This window comes from Saccopteryx bilineata, chromosome 3 (assembly GCF_036850765.1).
Source record: "Saccopteryx bilineata isolate mSacBil1 chromosome 3, mSacBil1_pri_phased_curated, whole genome shotgun sequence".
Lineage (NCBI taxonomy): Eukaryota > Metazoa > Chordata > Mammalia > Chiroptera > Emballonuridae > Saccopteryx > Saccopteryx bilineata.
This window is the reverse complement of record NC_089492.1, coordinates 268,419,669-268,437,666: the sequence shown is the minus strand read 5'-3', so window position 1 is coordinate 268,437,666 and position 17,998 is coordinate 268,419,669. Positions and strand designations below refer to the sequence as shown.

The 17,998-nt window shown below is 47.2% G+C and overlaps 1 protein-coding gene across 4 annotated transcripts in view; it reads left to right on the top strand.

Annotated features, from left to right (window-relative positions):
* AZIN2 (antizyme inhibitor 2) overlaps nt 1–12,874 on the top strand; it is a 33,386-nt gene extending 20,512 nt beyond the window's left edge. For 3 of the 4 annotated variants that reach the window (XM_066269751.1, XM_066269748.1, XM_066269752.1), the window contains 2 exons: nt 7,675–7,889; nt 9,964–10,367. In XM_066269751.1, the coding sequence (XP_066125848.1) occupies nt 7,675–7,889; nt 9,964–10,102 (354 nt within the window). In that variant the 3' untranslated portion in view covers nt 10,103–10,367. Of the gene's footprint in view, nt 1–7,674; nt 7,890–9,963; nt 10,368–12,693 lie in introns of those variants that run through there. The other variant, XM_066269750.1, reaches the window with a different exon arrangement.
* The last annotated feature ends 5,124 nt before the right edge of the window (nt 12,875–17,998 follow it).

Below are 17,998 nucleotides of genomic sequence, written 5' to 3'. Positions count from 1 at the left end.
ATAATGAATTTTCTGTGCAGCTTATTGCAAATTAGGCTATATGCATCAGTTGAAATCTTGGGCAGGTAAATTTCAACAACAACAAAAAAAGCAAGTTGTAGGGATTAAATACTCTAGAATTTCATTTACATACATTTCAAAAGTGTGCAAACTGAATGCTGTATTGTTTAAGGTTAGGTATGCTCTTGGGAAACAAAGTAAGACCAGAGAATGATGAAAACAAACTTCGGGATAATGGCTACCTCAGGAGGGGCTGGGGAAGGGGCATGTCATTTGAGTGGGCCACACAGGGGTTTCAAAGATACTGGGAATTTTCTATTTCTTTATCTTGGTGGTGAGTACATCAATATGTAATTATTATTCCTTATATCTTACACATGATATAAATATTCTTTTGTATGAATTAAGTGTTTAACAAAAATTTGAATCTGTCATCATTTCCTGTTCATATTCTTTGATAGGTTTCCATTTGTTCTTTTATTGCACTGTTCTAACATTTAAAAAAATATCTTGGGGATTTTAATTAGGAGTAGTTTATTTAATCTATTCATTAAGTTGGGGAGAATTGTCCTTTTTATTTTATTAAGTTTTTCCAGCTGGGAGAGGGTAGAGGTCTTATATTTTATTTTTCCCATTAAAGTTTTATTACTTCCTTTGATTCAGTATGATAGTGGCTCAAGTACATCCAGGAGTTTAATAACTTAATGCTTTCATTACTGTTGTGATGGAAATGTTCCCTGTGGTTTTGAACTGAGGCACTGGCTTGCATGCTTACACTCACTGATTTCCTCTAATAACTACACCTCTCCCCTTTGGCCTCTCCAGATGGGCAAACAAGTTTTCTGCAATGTGATATTCTATTCTTTCTTCTTTTTTTTTTTTGAGAGAGAGAGAGGAAGAGAGAGAGAGAAGCATCAACTTGTTCCACTTGATTGTGCCATTGACTGCTTCTCATATGTGCCCCGACTGGGGTTCAAACCAGGGACATTAGGGGTCGAGCCAGCGCCCTTGTGATTGAGTTGGTGACCCTGGGATCAAACTGGCGACCTCGGCACTCTGGGGCAATGCTTTATCCACTGTGCCACCAGTCAGGGCTAATTCTTCATTTCTGTATAGTATACTGTTTTGTTTTTATTTCCCCCTTAATAGCTATTACCAGAATTTCTTATGATATATAAAATAGGAATGATGACAGAAAGCCTCAGACTTGGAGTTCACAGACATGGGTTCAAGTCCTGGCTCTGCCACATATTGGCTGAATAACATTAGGCATGTTACTTAACTTCTCTGAGCCTTGTTTCTTTCTCTTGGTTCTTCATCTGGAAGATTAGGAAGTTGAACTTTTAATTACTAATGTTGCTTCTGGTTCTAAAATGAGGCCATTTTAGTGTGTCTCCATTAAGTTAAAGTTGTCCCCTTATTTTAAATACTCTTCATTGTGAGGTGTTGTTTTGTTTTAGCTGTAGCTTTAATCAAGAATAGATGCTACAGGCTAATGAATGCCATTTTGATAGGTATTGCGGAAATTAAATTTGAATTGTAGATGTTTATTTTCCATGCTATGATGAAGCCAGTGATTGACTTGTTCATACTGTCCCTGCCTTCCAGTTCAGAGATTAAGTTATCTGATCATTGGAGATTGTTCTTTGAATTTGAGTATGGATTTGGTTAGCCACGGTTTCATTTTGAATTTTTGCCTGGATGTTTACAAGTGGGATTTTGACCATAGGTTTTTGTTTTTGAGATGGAAATGTTTACTAGATATCCAAATAAAAATATAAAACAAGCAATCTGAACTCTAGAGTTCAGGAGAGGTAAGTCGAAGATACAAATTCCTGTCCTCAATATAGGCGGTATTTTGAGGCAGACGGTCTCGGTGAAGAAGTTAGTGTGGACAAGCCCATGAACAACTCCCTTGGAAAAGAGGAGAAAGAACCAGTGAGAGACTGGTTTACATTGCTGCAAAAGCTAGGAAGGCGATTCAGGAAGGAAAACAGTCAACCCTGTCAAACAGTACTGAAGGTCAAATAGGAAGAGGATTGGACCTCTCACCCTAGTCGTCATTGCTTACCTTGCCAGGCGGTTTCAATGGAATGGCAAGCGCCGATCAGAGCGCTTTAATTGTAAAAAACGGAAAAGCCTCTATAGAGAACTCTATTGAGGGAATGTTATATAAAGGAACAGCAGCTGGAGACAGAAGTGCCCTGAGATCATAAAAATGATCTGAGTCATCTCACCAGTCCTGAGTCATATAAAATAGGAGAATTTTCAAAGTCCATCTAATTCTCTTGTACTGTTTCAGAACAAGCAATGAAATCCCCTTTAAACTGTATCTAACTACTAGAATTTATTTTGCAGCCAAAGAATTTCAGCTAATAGAGGGTCATAGGGCATTTCACTTGTAAGTGTTAGTGTGAAGTTCCTGGAGGTATTACACATATCAGCCCTAACACGAAAGAAATAAGCTTACTAACCTGCCTAAGGCTGCCTGCCCCAGTACAGGGTGCTCTGGAGAAAAGAAAAAATGCAGACTTACTAGTTGCTTGCTGTTTTCTTTCTTTTTCTCCTTTTTTTTTTATTTTTTTTTACAGGGATAGAGAGAGAATCAGAGAGAGGGATAGATAGGAACAGACAGACAGGAATGGAGAGAGATGAGAAGCATCAATCATCCGTTTTTCGTTGGGACACCTTGATTGATTGCTTTCTCATATGTGCCTTGACCACGGGCCTTCAGCAGACCGAGTAACCCCTTGCTCGAGCCAGTGACCTTGGGTCCAAGCTGGTGAGCTTTTTTTTAGTTATTTATTTATTTTAGAGAGGAGGGTGGGAGAGAGAGATTGAGAGAGAGAGAGAGAGAGGAGGAGCAGGAAGCATCAACTCCTATATGTGCCTTGACCAGGCAAGCCAGGGTTTTGAACCGGCAACCTCAGTGTTTCCAGGTTGACGCTTTATCCACTGAGCCACCACAGGTCAGGGTGAGCTTTTTTTTGCTCAAGCCAGATGAGCCCGTGCTCAAGCTGGTGACCTCGGGGTCTCGAACCTGGGTCCTTCTGCATCCCAGTCCAACACTATCTACTGTGCCACCGACTTGTTAGACTTTTTCTCCTTTTTGTGTGCTGCCTTTGTTCATTCCATTTTCCCTTTTTTCCCCCCCATTTTCCCTTTTAAATATACTTGTACATTTGATATGGTATAGGGATTATTCATTTATTTTTTTAAAGTTGGGGAATTACCTCCCACAGCCAGTGGCTCAATTTGTTCAAGCATGACCCTGGGTGCTGAGGATAGCTCTGTTGGAGTGCACTAGCCTCAGGCACTAAAAATAGCTTGGTACTTGAGCATCGGTGGCCCCAAATGGGTTTGCTGGCTGAATCCTGATTGGGACACACGTGGGAGTCTGCCTCACTATCTCCTCTCCTCTCACCTAAAAAAAAAAAAAAAAAATTGGGGAATTGCATCAGGGCTATGGGCCATTTTAAATGTTTGACCTTGTTTCTTCTGTGGATCTGCTCAGATACTGGGCCTCTGAGAAAGGCAGCTAGGAGGTCCCCTGTCTGGGATTACTCAGAGTTCTGCTGCTATCTCCCTCTAGAACTTGGAGCAGGTCACTTCCTCTCTGTGAGTGTTCTCACCTGTAAAATGGGAACTGCAACACACTTCCAGATGAAGTGTGCAGTAGTGGTGGGCATGCTTTGTGAACTAGGAACCCCTTGCCCTCTCTATCAGAGGGTGCCCAGTAGCAGACTGGGCATCTTTTATTTTTACAGGTGTTTGTCCATTTCCATTCAGTTTTCAGACTGATAAGTGGAGCTGAGACTTTCAACATATATATGTTTCTTTGCAACATATATACGGTACTTGGAATATATATATGTATTTTGCAGATTCCTTTTTTGTTTCTTTTAAAACAAATGGCTTTAAATAGCAAAAGGGTAGCTTTGCATTATTTCCTGTGAAGTTTTAAAATATTTTTCTACTTATTTTTTCTTAATTGTGTTTGATTTTACAGAGAGAGGAGGAGGGGGGCAGGAAGTGTCAACTCATAGTTGCTTCACTTTAGTTATTCATTGCTTGCTTGTTGCTTGTCGTATGTGCCGTTGACACTCTTCCACTGCACCGCCACAGACTATGCTGTTTTCCATTTATTTTTAACATTTAAACCACTTATAAGAAGTGAGAAAACTCTAACTTATAATTCAGGGGTGGGTGGTTTTTTTATTTACTTATTTTTTTACTTTATTATAGAAGATCTTTGAAATCTCTTCTTCAAGGATCCTTGTTGATACATTTATATAAAGATGGTATTCCATCTTTAAAAGTTAATTAATTAATTAATTTAGCAAGAGACAGAGACAGACAGGCAGGGAGAGAGATGAGAAGCATCAACTCCTAGTTACAGCTCTCTTAGTTGTTTATTGATTGTTTCTCATATGTGCCTTGACCAGGGGGACTCCAGCTGAGCCAGGGACCCCTTGCTCAAGCCGGTGGCTTTAGGCTTCCAGTCAGTGACCACAGAGTCATGTCTATGATCCCACGCTCAAGCTGGCAGCCCCACACTCAAGCTGGAGAGCCTGTGCTCAAGCTGGTGACCTCAGGGTGTTGAACCTGAGCCCTCAGCATCCCAGGTTGATGCTCTACCCATTGTGCAACCATCTGGTCAGGCAAAAAGTTAACAATATTTTTTAATGATTGGTGCTAAGGGAAATAATATAGAGCAATTGAGATTAATTTTATTCATTAACAAAAAGCTTATAAATGCAAATGTTAAGTTACATGAACAAGGATATATATTTGTGTTCCCTTCCCAGCATGGGAGCTTTCAGAGCACAGGAATTTGTGTGTGTGTGTGTGTGTGTGTGTGTTTACTGCTGTATCCCCAGCTTCTATATCAGAGTCTGGCACATGGTAGTTGCTCAATAAATATTTGTTGAATGAATGAATGAATATAAGGTAATTCTCATTCTTGATTTTAATAATGTGTACCTTTGATTAATTAGCTTTTTGTCAAATATATGACTATTATTTTTGCTTATTGAACCTGTGGCTTTTCTTTTTCAATTTTTTTGATTCCTGCTATTGGCTAAGGTATTGAAATGCCTTTCCTTCTTCTTCTCTTGGTCTCCACTGTCTCCTTCTAGCTTGGATGGGTTCTGTTCATTCATTTAAAATATATCAATATTATTTGAAAAGCAGTTGCCATATGCCAGACTGTGAGGCATGGAGGAGATGGGGGTGAGCAAGATTGTCATGATCTCTGGGCTCATGGAATGTATAGGCTACAGGCCTGAGCAGACACATTTCACAAACACCTAATTGTAAATTAAGGTTAATGCTATGAAGGCATAGATTGGGGGTGCATGGGGTTTTAGGAAAGGCCTCTGTGAGTTTTAACTGAGATCTAAAGGAAAACTGGGAGTTGGCAGGTTAGAGGCCTCAGAGAATAGCATGGGAAAGGCTGGAGTGGGGGGAGGGAGCAGGGTTCACATGGGGAGTCAGGAGCAGCTAGAATAGCTGAGCAGCTAGTGCAGCGGGAGGTGGAGTGAGGGCCCTTGGAGGGCACGGGCCGGATTCAGCATGTCCTCTGTATTTTAGTCACGACTTCTCCTCTAGGACCTGCCTGGCCAGGTCTCCTACACTGTGACAGATTGCAGTGATACCTTGTCTGCAGATGGCCTGTGTTACAGATGTCTTTTCTGGATTTAGAAGTCATTCAAGAAAAAAATTTTAATGTAATGTACTGTATTTTTCACTCCATAAGATACACCTGACCATAAGATGCACATAGGGTTTTAAAGAGGAAAATAGGAAAAAAAAAATTCTGAACCAAATGGTGTGTTAAAATATTTAATAAAATATACCACAATATTTCAACAATGTAAACTCAACAGCAGTATCAACAACCATTAGCACTGTTATTAACAAATGAGAAGAGACTTTAATGTTCAAATACTCTTCTAGTTGTCTGGGAACTCGCAGCAGCTAAAATATATGAAATTCTCTCCATAAGACACACGGGCATTTTCTCCTCCGCTTTTGGGGAAAAAAGTGCGTCTTATGGAGTGAAAAATACCGTACAGGCCCTGGCCGGTTGGCTCAGCGGTAGAGTGTCAGCCTGGCGTACGGGGGACCCGGGTTCGATTCCTGGCCAGGGCACATAGGAGAAGCGCCCATTTGCTTCTCCACCCCCGCCCCCCCTCCTTCCTCTCTGTCTCTCTCTTCCCCTCCCCAAGCCAAGGCTCCATTGGAGCAAAGATGGCCCAGGCGCTGGGGATGGCTCCTTGGCCTCTGCCCCAGGCGCTAGAGTGGCTCTGGTCGTGGCAGAGCAATGCCCCGGAGGGGCAGAGCATCGCCCCCTGGTGGGCAGAGCGTCACCCCTGGTGGGCATGCCGGGTGGATCCCGGTTGGGCGCACGCGGGAGTCTGTCTGACTGTCTCTCTCCGTTTCCAGCTTCAGAAAAATACAAAAAAAAAAAAAAATACCATACATAGTTGTTGTCTCTTTGGGCCAGTCACAACTTCTCAGACCCTCGGTTTCCCCAAAATAAGAATAAGTATGTTTACCCCATGGGGCCCTCTGTGACCTCTGCCAGATCACCTTGTCATTGTTAGAGGCCTTTGTCACCAGACTGAGGGCCCAAGGGAGGCTGAGTCTAACTCACCTGTGTCCTTCTGCCTCTTGTGACCAGGTCTGGCAAGGAATGAGGGGTTCTGGGAGGTCTTCATGGAAGAGTGTGCCGCAGGGGTGGGCCCAGGGGACAAGCTGGGTTTGAGGACAGGGGAAAGGCTGCAGAGTGCGGACACACTCAGGGTCTGGAGAGCGGCAGGTTTGTCAGTGAAGACTGAAGCAGAGAGGTGGTGGCAATAACAATAATAACGATAGTACCATCTCACCAGGCCCTTGCCTGTTCAGACACTGTTCTAAATGCTTTATACTCTATATACTGATTTATCCCTTCATTAACCTATGAGATAAGTACCGTTATCATTCCCATTTTACAAATGAGCAAACTGAGGCACAGAGGCATTAAGAATCTTGCCCAGCCCTGGCTGGTTGGCTCAGTGGTAGAGCATCTGCTCAGTGTGAGGATGTCCCGGGTTTGATTCCAGTTCAGGGCACACAGGAGAAGTGAACACCTGCTTCTCCACCCTTCCTCCTCTCCTTTCTCTCTTTTTCTCCCTCTCTCTCTGCCCCTCCTGTGGCCATGGTTCTATTCACTTGAGAGAGTTGGCCTCAGGAACTGAGGATAGCTCCATGGCCTCCACCTCAGGCGTTGAAAAAAATGGCTTGGTTGCTGAACAACAGAGCAATGGTCCCAGATGGGCAAAGCATTGCCCTGTAGTGGGCTTGTGGGGTGGATCCAGGTCCGGGTTCATGAAGGAATCTGTCTCTGCCTCCCCTCCTCTCACCAAAATTTTTTAAAAAAAGAAAAAAGGTTGCCCAAGTTCACACACCTAGCAAGCGCTGGAGCCTGGATTTAAGACCAGGCATTGTGGCTTCCCAGTCTCAGAGGCAATGCGTGCAGAAAAGTGGGAGGGCCTTCAATGCCAGCCTAGGAAGTCCATCCAGTTGTTATCCTATGGACCATGGGAGCCATGGGAGGCTTCTGAGGGAGGAAGTGACAAGATTGGGCACAGTATGCCCAGAACCATCTGACTGGTCACCCCTTTCCTGCAGAAGCCATCCACAGAGCAGCCCCTGCACAGCAGCAGCCTGTGGGGCCCGGCGGTTGAGGGCTGTGACTGCGTAGCTGAGAGCCTGTGGCTGCCGCAACTACATGTCGGGGACTGGCTGGTCTTTGAGAACATGGGCGCCTACACCGTGGGCATGGGTTCCCCCTTTGGAGGGACCCAGACCTGCCGCATCACCTATGCCATGTCCCGCGTGGCCTGGTAAGGAGCCCCTGCTGGGAAACGGAGTGGGGAGAGAAGAAGCAGGCGGGGCGGATTTGAGACCCTGTTTCTGTGAAATCCAACTTGAAAACCAGCTCTGGGCTGCGGATTCCAAGTAAGGCCCATGCCTGGCACGTGGCCGAGGCCATGATGGAGACTGAGCTACCCTTGAGGAGCTCAGAGCCCGTGAGACACGGATTCCGTGCTGGGTGGAGAAGGCGGGCTGCGGAAGCTTAGCCTCCTCCCTGGGGCCCAGACCCACCTCCCTGAGGAAGGAAGGATGAAGGAAAGCCTGGGAGAAGAGTGGGAGTTGGCCAGTGGGAGGCAGGAGGGACAGGAGGGGCTGAAGGGGGTTCCAGGAAGAGGGGACAGGGAGCGAGCATCTAGCGGTCATGAAACTGTGCAAGGTTGGTTGTGTCTGGGGGAGCAGGGCTGGCCCAGGAAGGGCCTTAAGGCTGAGAGACGGACTTTGAGCAGCAAGGGGAAGCACGGGCTGGTGTGATGCTGGGGAGCAACATGGCCTGACGTGGACTTTAGAAAGACCACTCTACAGCCTGACCTGTGGTGGCGCAGTGGATAAAGCGTCGACCTGGAACACTGAGGTTGCCGGTTCGAAACCCTGGGCTTGCCTGGTCAAGGCACATATGATGCTTCCTGTTCTTCTCCCACCCTCTCTCTCCCCCCTCTCTAAAAAGAAAAAAAGAAAACCATTCTAGCTACTGTGTGGATTAAGGGAGGACACGGGCAAATGCGGACAGAGCTGACCAGTCGAGTGGCTGCTCTGTGACCCAGGAAGGATTTGCACTTGCTCAGCCTCCGTCTTCCCTACTGCAAAACGAGCCCCACACTGGCCCCACTTGCCTCACCAGGCCAGTGTGGGGACCCAGCGAGGCAGGAAGGTGAGCAAGATGGGAGGAGAGTTGAGTTTGTTGAGCCCTTCTGTCAGGCCTTATGATTATTTCCTTTCGACCACACAAAACTCTGGGTTCAGTGTTATCACAGATGGGTTGCTTGCTTGAGGTCACACAGCTGATCATCAGTGAAGAGCCCCCCTCTTGGGGCTGGGGAGATGGCTGCAGAGGGTGGGCGCATCCGTCCTCCCCATTGAGTAAGTGCTTACTGAGTGCCAGCGCTGCTGGGGGCACCGGGCACTGACCCCCTGTGCTGCTGTAGCTGAAGGAGTGTCACCGAAACAGATATCGAACCCTTATTGTTATCAAGGCGAAGTACATTGTGCTGTGGGTTCAGTGAAGTCTTCCCCGAGATTCACTGAGGCTGAGACCTGAAGACTGAGGAGGCATTAGTAAGGGTGGGTGATGCAGGCGGAGGCACAAGTCCATGCCCAGGCCCGGGATGGGACACATGGATTTACTGTTTGGAGCAATGGCCCTGGGTCAGAGATGTCTGGAGGAGGCAGGAGCTGATCAGGGAGACTGTGTGTTCCTGCCTAGAGATGGCGACAGTGGGGATGGAGAGAGGCATGTGCCTGAGGGTGTTCAGGAGCTGAGCTCCACAGAGATGGACTAGCTGTGGGGACACGATTCCCACCTCCTGGCTGACCAGGTGGTGGCGCTGCGTATCAGCGTGGGTCGGTAGGAGGAGAAACAGTGGGATTTTTTTTTAATGGAGCAGGAGATGATTTTTTTAGTCCCATGCCTAGAGTATGAAGAATGTGGGAGTGAGAAAGTTGGGTGGAATAGTAGTTCTACCACCTTCTAGAGGTGTGACCCAGGCAGGTCACTTTTCTCTGTCTCAATCTCCTCATCAGTAGAATGGAGGTGGTAATGCTGCCCTTACAGGGTTTGGGGGAGGATACAATGAGATAATGTAAGTAAAGTGCCTGGCATAACGTCTGGCACATAGTAAGTGCTCGATAAATGTGGGTGCCTTTCCTTGTGGGGGGGCATTGGACTACAAGGGTGGGGGAAGAGGTGTCAGCAGCAGGCATTCCCCTGCCCTAGGTTGGGCTCTGAGGCTCAGGTGAGACCCCTGTCCCCGATGTGGCCAGGCCTTCTGGTACTGAGCCATCAGGAGTCCATGCTGGTGGCCTCCAGTGCCCCCCTCTCACCCACAGGGAAGCCCTGCAAGAGGCATTGCCGCCTGCCCAGCGGGGTGAGGATGCTGAGGGCGTGTGCAAGCCTCTGTCCTGCGGCTGGGAGATCACAGACACCTTGTGCATGGGCCCTGTCTTCACCCCAGCGAGCATCATGTGAGCGCGCCCTGTGCCCCCGGAGAACCTCAGCGGGCCACAGAGATGCCTCTGGCAGAGGTGGGGAGGGTGGCAAGCAGGGCACCCTCCGGCCAGGACTCTGGTGCTCGCTCTGCTTGACGCCCCCCACTGCACCTGTAGTGTCTCTGCCCTGTAAATAGGACCAGTCTTACACTCACTGTAGTTCAAGTATGCAACATAAATCCTGTCCCTTCCAGCTGTGTCGGCCTCCTCTGCAGCGCAAAGGGCCTGGTCAGCCAGGTGGCGGGTGTTCGTGGGGTCTCCCTTGGTCGCCTTCCTACCTTTGTAAATATGAAGCAAATAAATATTTAGGTTTTTTAATATTCCAGTGGAATCCAGCAGTTCAATTCACAAAGCAGCTTGTCCCCAGCCTGAACCGAGGACCCTGTGACCTCTGCCTCAGTCCTGACCAGTCGCAGCGGGGCATCTCCTGCTGGGCCTGCTGCTCTGACTCGCCCCTCTCCTCTCCACAGGCCCCCGTGCCCAGCATCATGAGGAAGGGAGAGCTGTCAGGGGCTGAGGTCGGGTAAGAGTTGCTTCCCTTCAGCCCTGGAGCACAGCTCATGACTGAGAGGGGCCTAACTTGTGACCCTAACACCCAGCTGAAGGCCTGACCCAAAGTGGGGCAACCTCGTATTTGACAGATGGGCTCTGAGGAGACCCTGCACCCTCACTCTCCCTGCAGGTCTGCAAGGCAGTGGGGTGAGGCCATCCACGGTGGCTGGGTTTGCTAATTGAGGCAGTAGTTGTGAGAACAGGGCTGTCCATAGATATTTCCACGTTCAGTACAGGGGCCCTGATATTGATGTCTTCTTACACCAGAGTTTTTGTTAAGACAAAGGCTCCTTCACACTGCGAGCGTCCCAGGCTGTGCACCTACTTAGCAAAGGAGTTCAGATTTTAGCATTCCCCCAGCTACAACAGATGACCCAAAAGATTTTTCTTCTGCATTAAGAACAAAAAAAAAAAAAATGGATTGATCTCCAGTCAGGGCACATACAAGAACAGCTCAATGTTCCTGTCTATCTCTCTCCTTGCCTCTCTCTTTAAAAAAATTGAGATATAACTCACATACCTTACAATTCACCCTTTTGAAGTGTAAAATTGGATGGTTTTTAGTGTATTCATAGAGCTTGTACAATCATTACCACTATTTAATTCTAGAACATGTCCATCACCTCAGGAAGAAACCCACCGACCGTCATTCCCCGCTCTCCCCTGCCCCAGCCCCTGGCAACCACTAAGCTGCTTCCCGTCTCTCTGGACTTGCCCATTCTGGACATTTCACTGTGATGTTTTATACAGTCACTTGAACTTCTCTTTGGATAAGCCTGGTGCAATGCTGTTTGTTTGTTTGTTCCCCACACCACCAAGCAAGTCTGCAACACCAGCTGCTATAATTTCACTCAATTCCAACACTACCTACCTGGAAATAGTGTCAGCTCCTACCGGACCACCCCCCTCCATCCACTTCAGAGGCCCAGAGGTCAGTCACCAAGTCCACATTGTCACCTGTGCTTCTGACCAACTGGCTAGTCAGAGAGAGGGACAGATAGGGAGAGAGATGAGAAGCATCAGTTCTTCACTGCAGCTCCTTAGTTGTTCATTGATTGCTTTCTCATATGTGCCTTGTCTGGGCGTGAGGGGGCCACAGCAGACCAAGTGACCCCTTGCTCAAGCCAGCAACCTTGGTGCTCAAGCCAGTGACCATGGGGTCCTATCTATGATCCCACGCTCAAGCCAGCGACCCCATGCTCAAGCTGGTGAGTCCGCACTCAAGTTGGCAACCTCAAGTCTTCGAACCTGGGTCCTCAACTTTCCAGTTCAATGCTCTGTCTACTGCGCCACTGCCTGGTCAGGCCCAACTGGCTATTGATTAGAGGTTCTAACAACTCCTTCCTTGGGTTCAACTAATTTTCTAGAGAAACATATTACTTACTAGATTACTAGTTTATTATAAAACGGTGTAACTCAGGAACAGCCAAACGGAAGAGATGCACAGGGCAAGGTATGGAGAGAGGGCACAGGCCTCCATGCGCTCTCCTGTATGCCACTAGCCCAGCACCTCCACATGTACATCGGCCCAGGAGCTCTCTGAACCCTGTCTTTTTAGGGTTTTATGGGAGCTTCATTGTATAGGCACAAGTGATTATATCCTTGGCCACTAGTGACTGAACTCAATCTCCAGCCCCTGTCCCCTCCCCTGAGGTTGGTGGGTGGGATATAACAGAAGACACCTTTATCACTCTCACCACTTAGGAAACAACAAGAATTTTAGGAGCTCTGCCAGGAATGGGGATGAAGACCAAAAATATATTTCTTATTATAAATGACAGTATCTCAGCCAGTCCTGGGTCCTGCATGTGTCTTTGTGGTCATCTAATGTGGCAATGTGTTCTGAGTGAACGAGGTGCTTACCAAAACAGAGGTGTCGCCTGCTTCCAGACTGGGGATAGTCTTTGATAGTTTGACAATAAATAGGCTGAAATCTCAGGACACCAAGAGACCCAGAGAGCAATCAGAAAGAGTTATTCTCCTGCCCCTTTGTTCTTCATCCAAAACCATGTTTTACAGATCAACATGCTGGGCTCAGCTCTCCATCTGCCAGACTGTTTCTGAGAACTTCCCTCACTCACTCTGGGAGGTCAACAGATCTGCTACTGCCCCAACCAAGCCACCATCCCCTCACACAGGGGCTGGTGCTCCTCCTCCCCTCCCCAGTCCACTCCACTCAGCAGCCAGGTCCTGTTACTCCCATGATTCCCATTTCACCAAAAATAAAATGTCAAGTCCTGACTAAATTACTCCTTGACTCCCGTTCTCCCTCCTTACTCACCACCCATGGGCAGCAGGGTCTCTCTACGCCTCAAACACTCCATACACACACCCCTGCTGGGCCTGCATGTACTGTTCCAGCTCTCTGGCATGATCTTCCCAGGGTGTCTGTGGGGCTTGCTCACTTCATTCAGATTCGACTCAAATGTTTTCTTTAGGCAAGGTCTTCACCCTTTAGAACAGTGGCTTTCAATCTTTTTACACATGCGGACCTGTGAAAATAGAATTATTTTGGGGACTGCTAATGCAGAAATCACCCTGAGCATAAACAAATTTGACTAACATCACTGGGTCTGTAATCTTCATACAACATCAGGGTGGTTAACTCTTTCACGGACCTGCACAAAATTTCTGGGGTACTGGTTGTGGACTGGTGTTTGAAAACACTGCTTTGGAAAACAGCACTTTCCAGTCTCTCTCTTTTCTCTTAACTGGCTTTGTCTTCACGCACTTATCACCATACTCTATGTTTGTGTACCGTCCGGCAGCCCCTCTAGAATGGGGGAGCTCTTTGGTTGCAGATACGTTATTTATTTTTTTCACTGCTATGTTCTCATTACCCTGAACAAAGTAGGTGCTCAAAAAGTGTGTGCCAAATGGACAAACGAAGAAACACAGCACCTAACATGTCCATCTGTTTACACATTTGTTAAGTATAGCTGCTAAATATACTTCCCTCAGTGTCTTGAATAAACTAGTCTTGGAGGGTGTGTGTGTGGGGGGGGACCCCTGAATCCAAGCAGTGGGTATCTGGCCCCTTCTCTTAAGCTCCTAAACGACAGCCTAGATCCTGGGAAGGGCAGACCATTGACTGGAAGGGGCTGTGGTCCCTGCAGGCCACCGAGGGTTACACCTAGTTAGAGCGCAGGTCCACATACTAGTGAGCCTTAGGTGGGGAGGCATTGAGGATGTCTCAACAGCTGTTTCTGCTCTTCCACTCAGCTGGATGACCCTGGCCTAGGAATGCCATGTAAAACACAGGACGCATAGTTAAATATGAATTCAGATAAACGACGGCTAATTTTTTAGTAAACATATGTCTTCCACAATATATGGGGTATTCTTATAGTAAACCATGGTGTTTACCTGAAATTCAACTTTAACTGGACGTCCTGCATTTTATTTACTAAATCTGTCAACCCTACTAATTTGCAAGTCGCTCTCTCTTTCCGGGTTTCGTTTTCCCCATTCCTGCACTAGGAATATTTCTGACACTTGCCTCAGGGACTCTTCAGGCAGAGCAACCCCCCCCCCCCCCGCTTCCCCCGCCATCTCTTCGCCCCGAGGGGTCCTGTGCAAGGTGCGCTGGGCCTGCTGAGTGAATATGAGCAAGCCCCTTCCTCTAGCTCAGTTTTCTCACTAAAGCACTCGAGAATATCACGGGTGGAAATGATAACCTCAACAACGACTTCCCGGAACCTAGATTACTAGGCTTCCAATCGCCGGAACCCTTCCTCGGACCCTGCGGTAGAGGACTTCCGGATCTTCTACGTCACTTCCGTGTCCGAGTAGCTCCTAGGTTTCGAGCCACAAGCTCTCGCGCCCTCTGCCGGCCCGGAGGAGGGTCTGACTTTACTGAACAGCGAGAAAAGACAGCCGAATCCATTGGGTTGAAAAACAGAGACGCAGCTTCACCAGTGGAAAACTGAAGATTCGCAGGACTCTCACGGGAAAGGGGTCAGACCACAACGCGAATGGCGTCGGAACGGGGAGACCTGGACTCCGCCTTGCTAGAAGGGCCCAAAGTAGCACCGGAAGTTGGTTCCTCGCCCACCAACTACTTCCGCTTCCATTTAACAGAGCAGGAGGATCCTGGAATAAAAGGGTGGTTGTGAGGTGTCCCTCTCACCCATCCAAGTTATACTCCAGTGGAGACACCTAATGAGTTCAGGCAGAAAATCAGGGGCTTTGAAAGAAATCGTGACCTGGAGGACAAGGTGTTTCACATTTTAAAATAGAGTACTTGCTATGTATCATGCCCACCCTTGACCTTCACTCGAATTATTTCACTTAATTCATACAAGTCTGTGAAGGGGATATTATGACACAGATTCCGACCTCTCTCTGCCTGTGGTGGAATCCTGTGTTTCCTGCTGCAAGACTCTGTGCCACAGTTTCTGCATTTGTAAAATGGAATACGTACTTCATACTATTCTTTCTTATTTTATTTATTTAGCGTGCGCACGAGAGAGAGAGGCAGATAGAAAGGAAGGGAGAGATGAGAAGCATCAACTTGTAGTTGCTGCACTTTAGTTGTTCATCGATTGCTTTCTCATACGTGCCTGGGGGTTTCAACTGAGCCAGTGACCCACTGCTCAAGCCAGCGACCTTGGCTCAAGCCAGCAACCTTTGGGCTCAAACCAGTGACACTTAAGCTGGTGACCCCATGCCGAGCCTGCACTCAAGCCAGCGACCTCGGGGGTTTTGAATCTGGGTCCCCAGCATCTCAGGTCGACACTCTATTTACTGCAACACCACCTAGTCAGGCTATCTCCTCCTAAGGAACAAATAAGTTAACATTTAGAGAGGTTAGAACAGCACCTGACACATGCTACCCAAACAAATCACTTAAATTATTTCTATTTACAAATTAGGAAACAGGCTTAAGTGTGAAGTAACTTATCTAGAACAGATAGTGACTAGTGGAGGCAGCTTACTGTTTTGGTTGCCAGGGAGGAAGGGGAAGATATTTGGAATGGGGTGATGGGAAGGAGATGTAGATGGTAAATGGCTTTAGTAGGGACAGGAAGGTGGCAACAATGATGATTAGGTTTGTTGCTTCTGCCTCCTAAGCATCTTCTTTTAAATTTTTTTATTTTTCTGAAGTGAGAAGCAGGGAGGCAGAGAGACAGACTCCCTCATGCACCCAACCAGGATTCACCTGGCAAGCCCACTAGGGGGTGATGCTCTGCCCATCTGGGGCGTTGTTTCATTGCAACCAGAGCCATTCTAGCACCTGAGGTGGAGGCCATGGAGCCATCCTCAGCACCCGGGCCAACTTTGCTCCAATGGAGCCTTTGCTGCAGGAGGGGAAGAGAGATAGAGAGAAAGGAGAGGAGGAAGGTGGAGAGGCGGATGGGCACCTTGCCTGTGTGCTCTGGCTGGAAATCGAACCTGGGACTTCCATACGCCAGGCCAATGTTCTACCACTGAGCCAACTGGCCAGGGCCTGCCTCCTAAGCATCTCTTGACTTCAAGCACTTATCTATATCCCTGCTGCCACTGGTAAACTCCATCATCATCATCATCATCATCATCATCATCATCTCTCATTCCATGTGGATTACTTCAACTCCTCCTAATCGATCTCCCCAACTCTAGTCTCAACTCTTGTCCAGTCCATTCTTTAAGTGGAATTCAGAGTGATTTTCCTAAATGAAATTTTTATCATGTTACTTCCTGGAGTGAGTCTCTTCAGGAAATGCCCACTTTTTTCAGAATAAGGCCATGACTTTTTAGCCAGGGCATCCACAGCACTGACTGTCTAAATCTCCGCTGTCCATTACATTTGTCTCAAACTCATGTGGCTGTGGAGCACTTCAAATAGGATTAGTCCGATTTGAGATGTGCTATGAGTATAAACTACACCCCAGATTTCAAATATATAGTCCAAAGAGAAAAGTGTAAAATATCACATTAACAATTTTTTAATATTGGTTACTGAAATGGTAATATAGCATATATGTTGGGTGACATAAAATATATTATTAAAGTGAATTTCACTCATTTATTTTTACTGTTTAAAATGTGGCTATGCCCTGGCTGGTTTACTCAGTGGATAGCACAGTCCCCAGTCAGGGTTCACATGGGAAGTGACCATCTGCTTCTCTTCCCCTCCCTCTTTTTTTCTCTCTCTCTTCCCCTCTCGCAGCCAGTGGCTCGATTGGTTTGATCATAACCCTGGGTACTGAGGATAGCTTGGTTGATTAAAGCATTGGCTCCAGACGGGGGTTGCCAGGTAGATCCCAGTCAGGTGCCTGTGGGAGTCTGTCTCTCTATCTTCCCTCTTCTCACTGAAATAAATAAATAAAATGTGGCACTTGGCTACTATAAAATATAAAGTTATAGCTGGCTCATATTATACTTAAGTTAGACCATGCTAACTAAACCTGTTTACTCTGCCAGCTTCATCTCCATTCCCTTAAAGCTTTTTTTCCCCTCATTAAAAGTAACAGAAACTGGCTTTGAAGGAAAATGAGAATTAAAAGTTTGGGGGATTGGTCCTGGCTGGTTGGCTCAGTGGTAGAGCTTTGGCCTAGCATGCAGTGGTCCCGGGTTCGAATCCCGGCCAGGGCACACAGGAGAAGCACCCATATGCCTCTCCACCCCTCCCCCTCTCCATCCTCTCTGTCTCTCTCTTCCCCTCCTGCAGCCAAGGCTCCATTGGAGCAAAGTTGGCCTGGGCGCTAAGGATGGCTCTGTGGCCTCTGCCTTAGGCGCTAGAATGACTCTGGTTGCAACAGAGTGACACCCCAGATGGGCAGAGCATCGCCCCCTGGTGGGCGCATGCGGGAGTCTGTCTGACTGCCTCCCCATTTCTAACTTCAGAAAAATACAAAAAAAAAAAGTTTGGGGGATTGATTGCAGGGGCCTTCTGAATCAAAGGAATTGTTGATTAACCAGTCTGGGGCCTCAGCAACAGAGGTTCACAGACGCTAATGTGACTCAGCTCCATTTCTGGGTTTTATGTTCCATATTTCAAATTTCTAGGAAGAGAGAATCTGATCAGGTCAGTTTAAATGAGGTGTGTCTACTCCTGGATCAGTCCACTATGACTATGGGCAGAAGAGCTCATTGTGAGCTGCCTACTGTACATTTCCCGCTGTTTCTCCAGCCACAGTGATCCTAAAAGGCAGCATAAGCTCTCTAACCTCTAACTTTTTCTGTCAAGGGCAAGACAGGAAATTTTTTTTTAATAAATTTTTTTTTTAGATTTTATTTATTCATTATAGAGAGGAGAGAGAGAGAGAGAGAGAGAGAGAGAAGGGGGAGGAGCAGGAAGCATCAACTCCCATATGTGCCTTGACCAGGCAAGCCCAAGGTT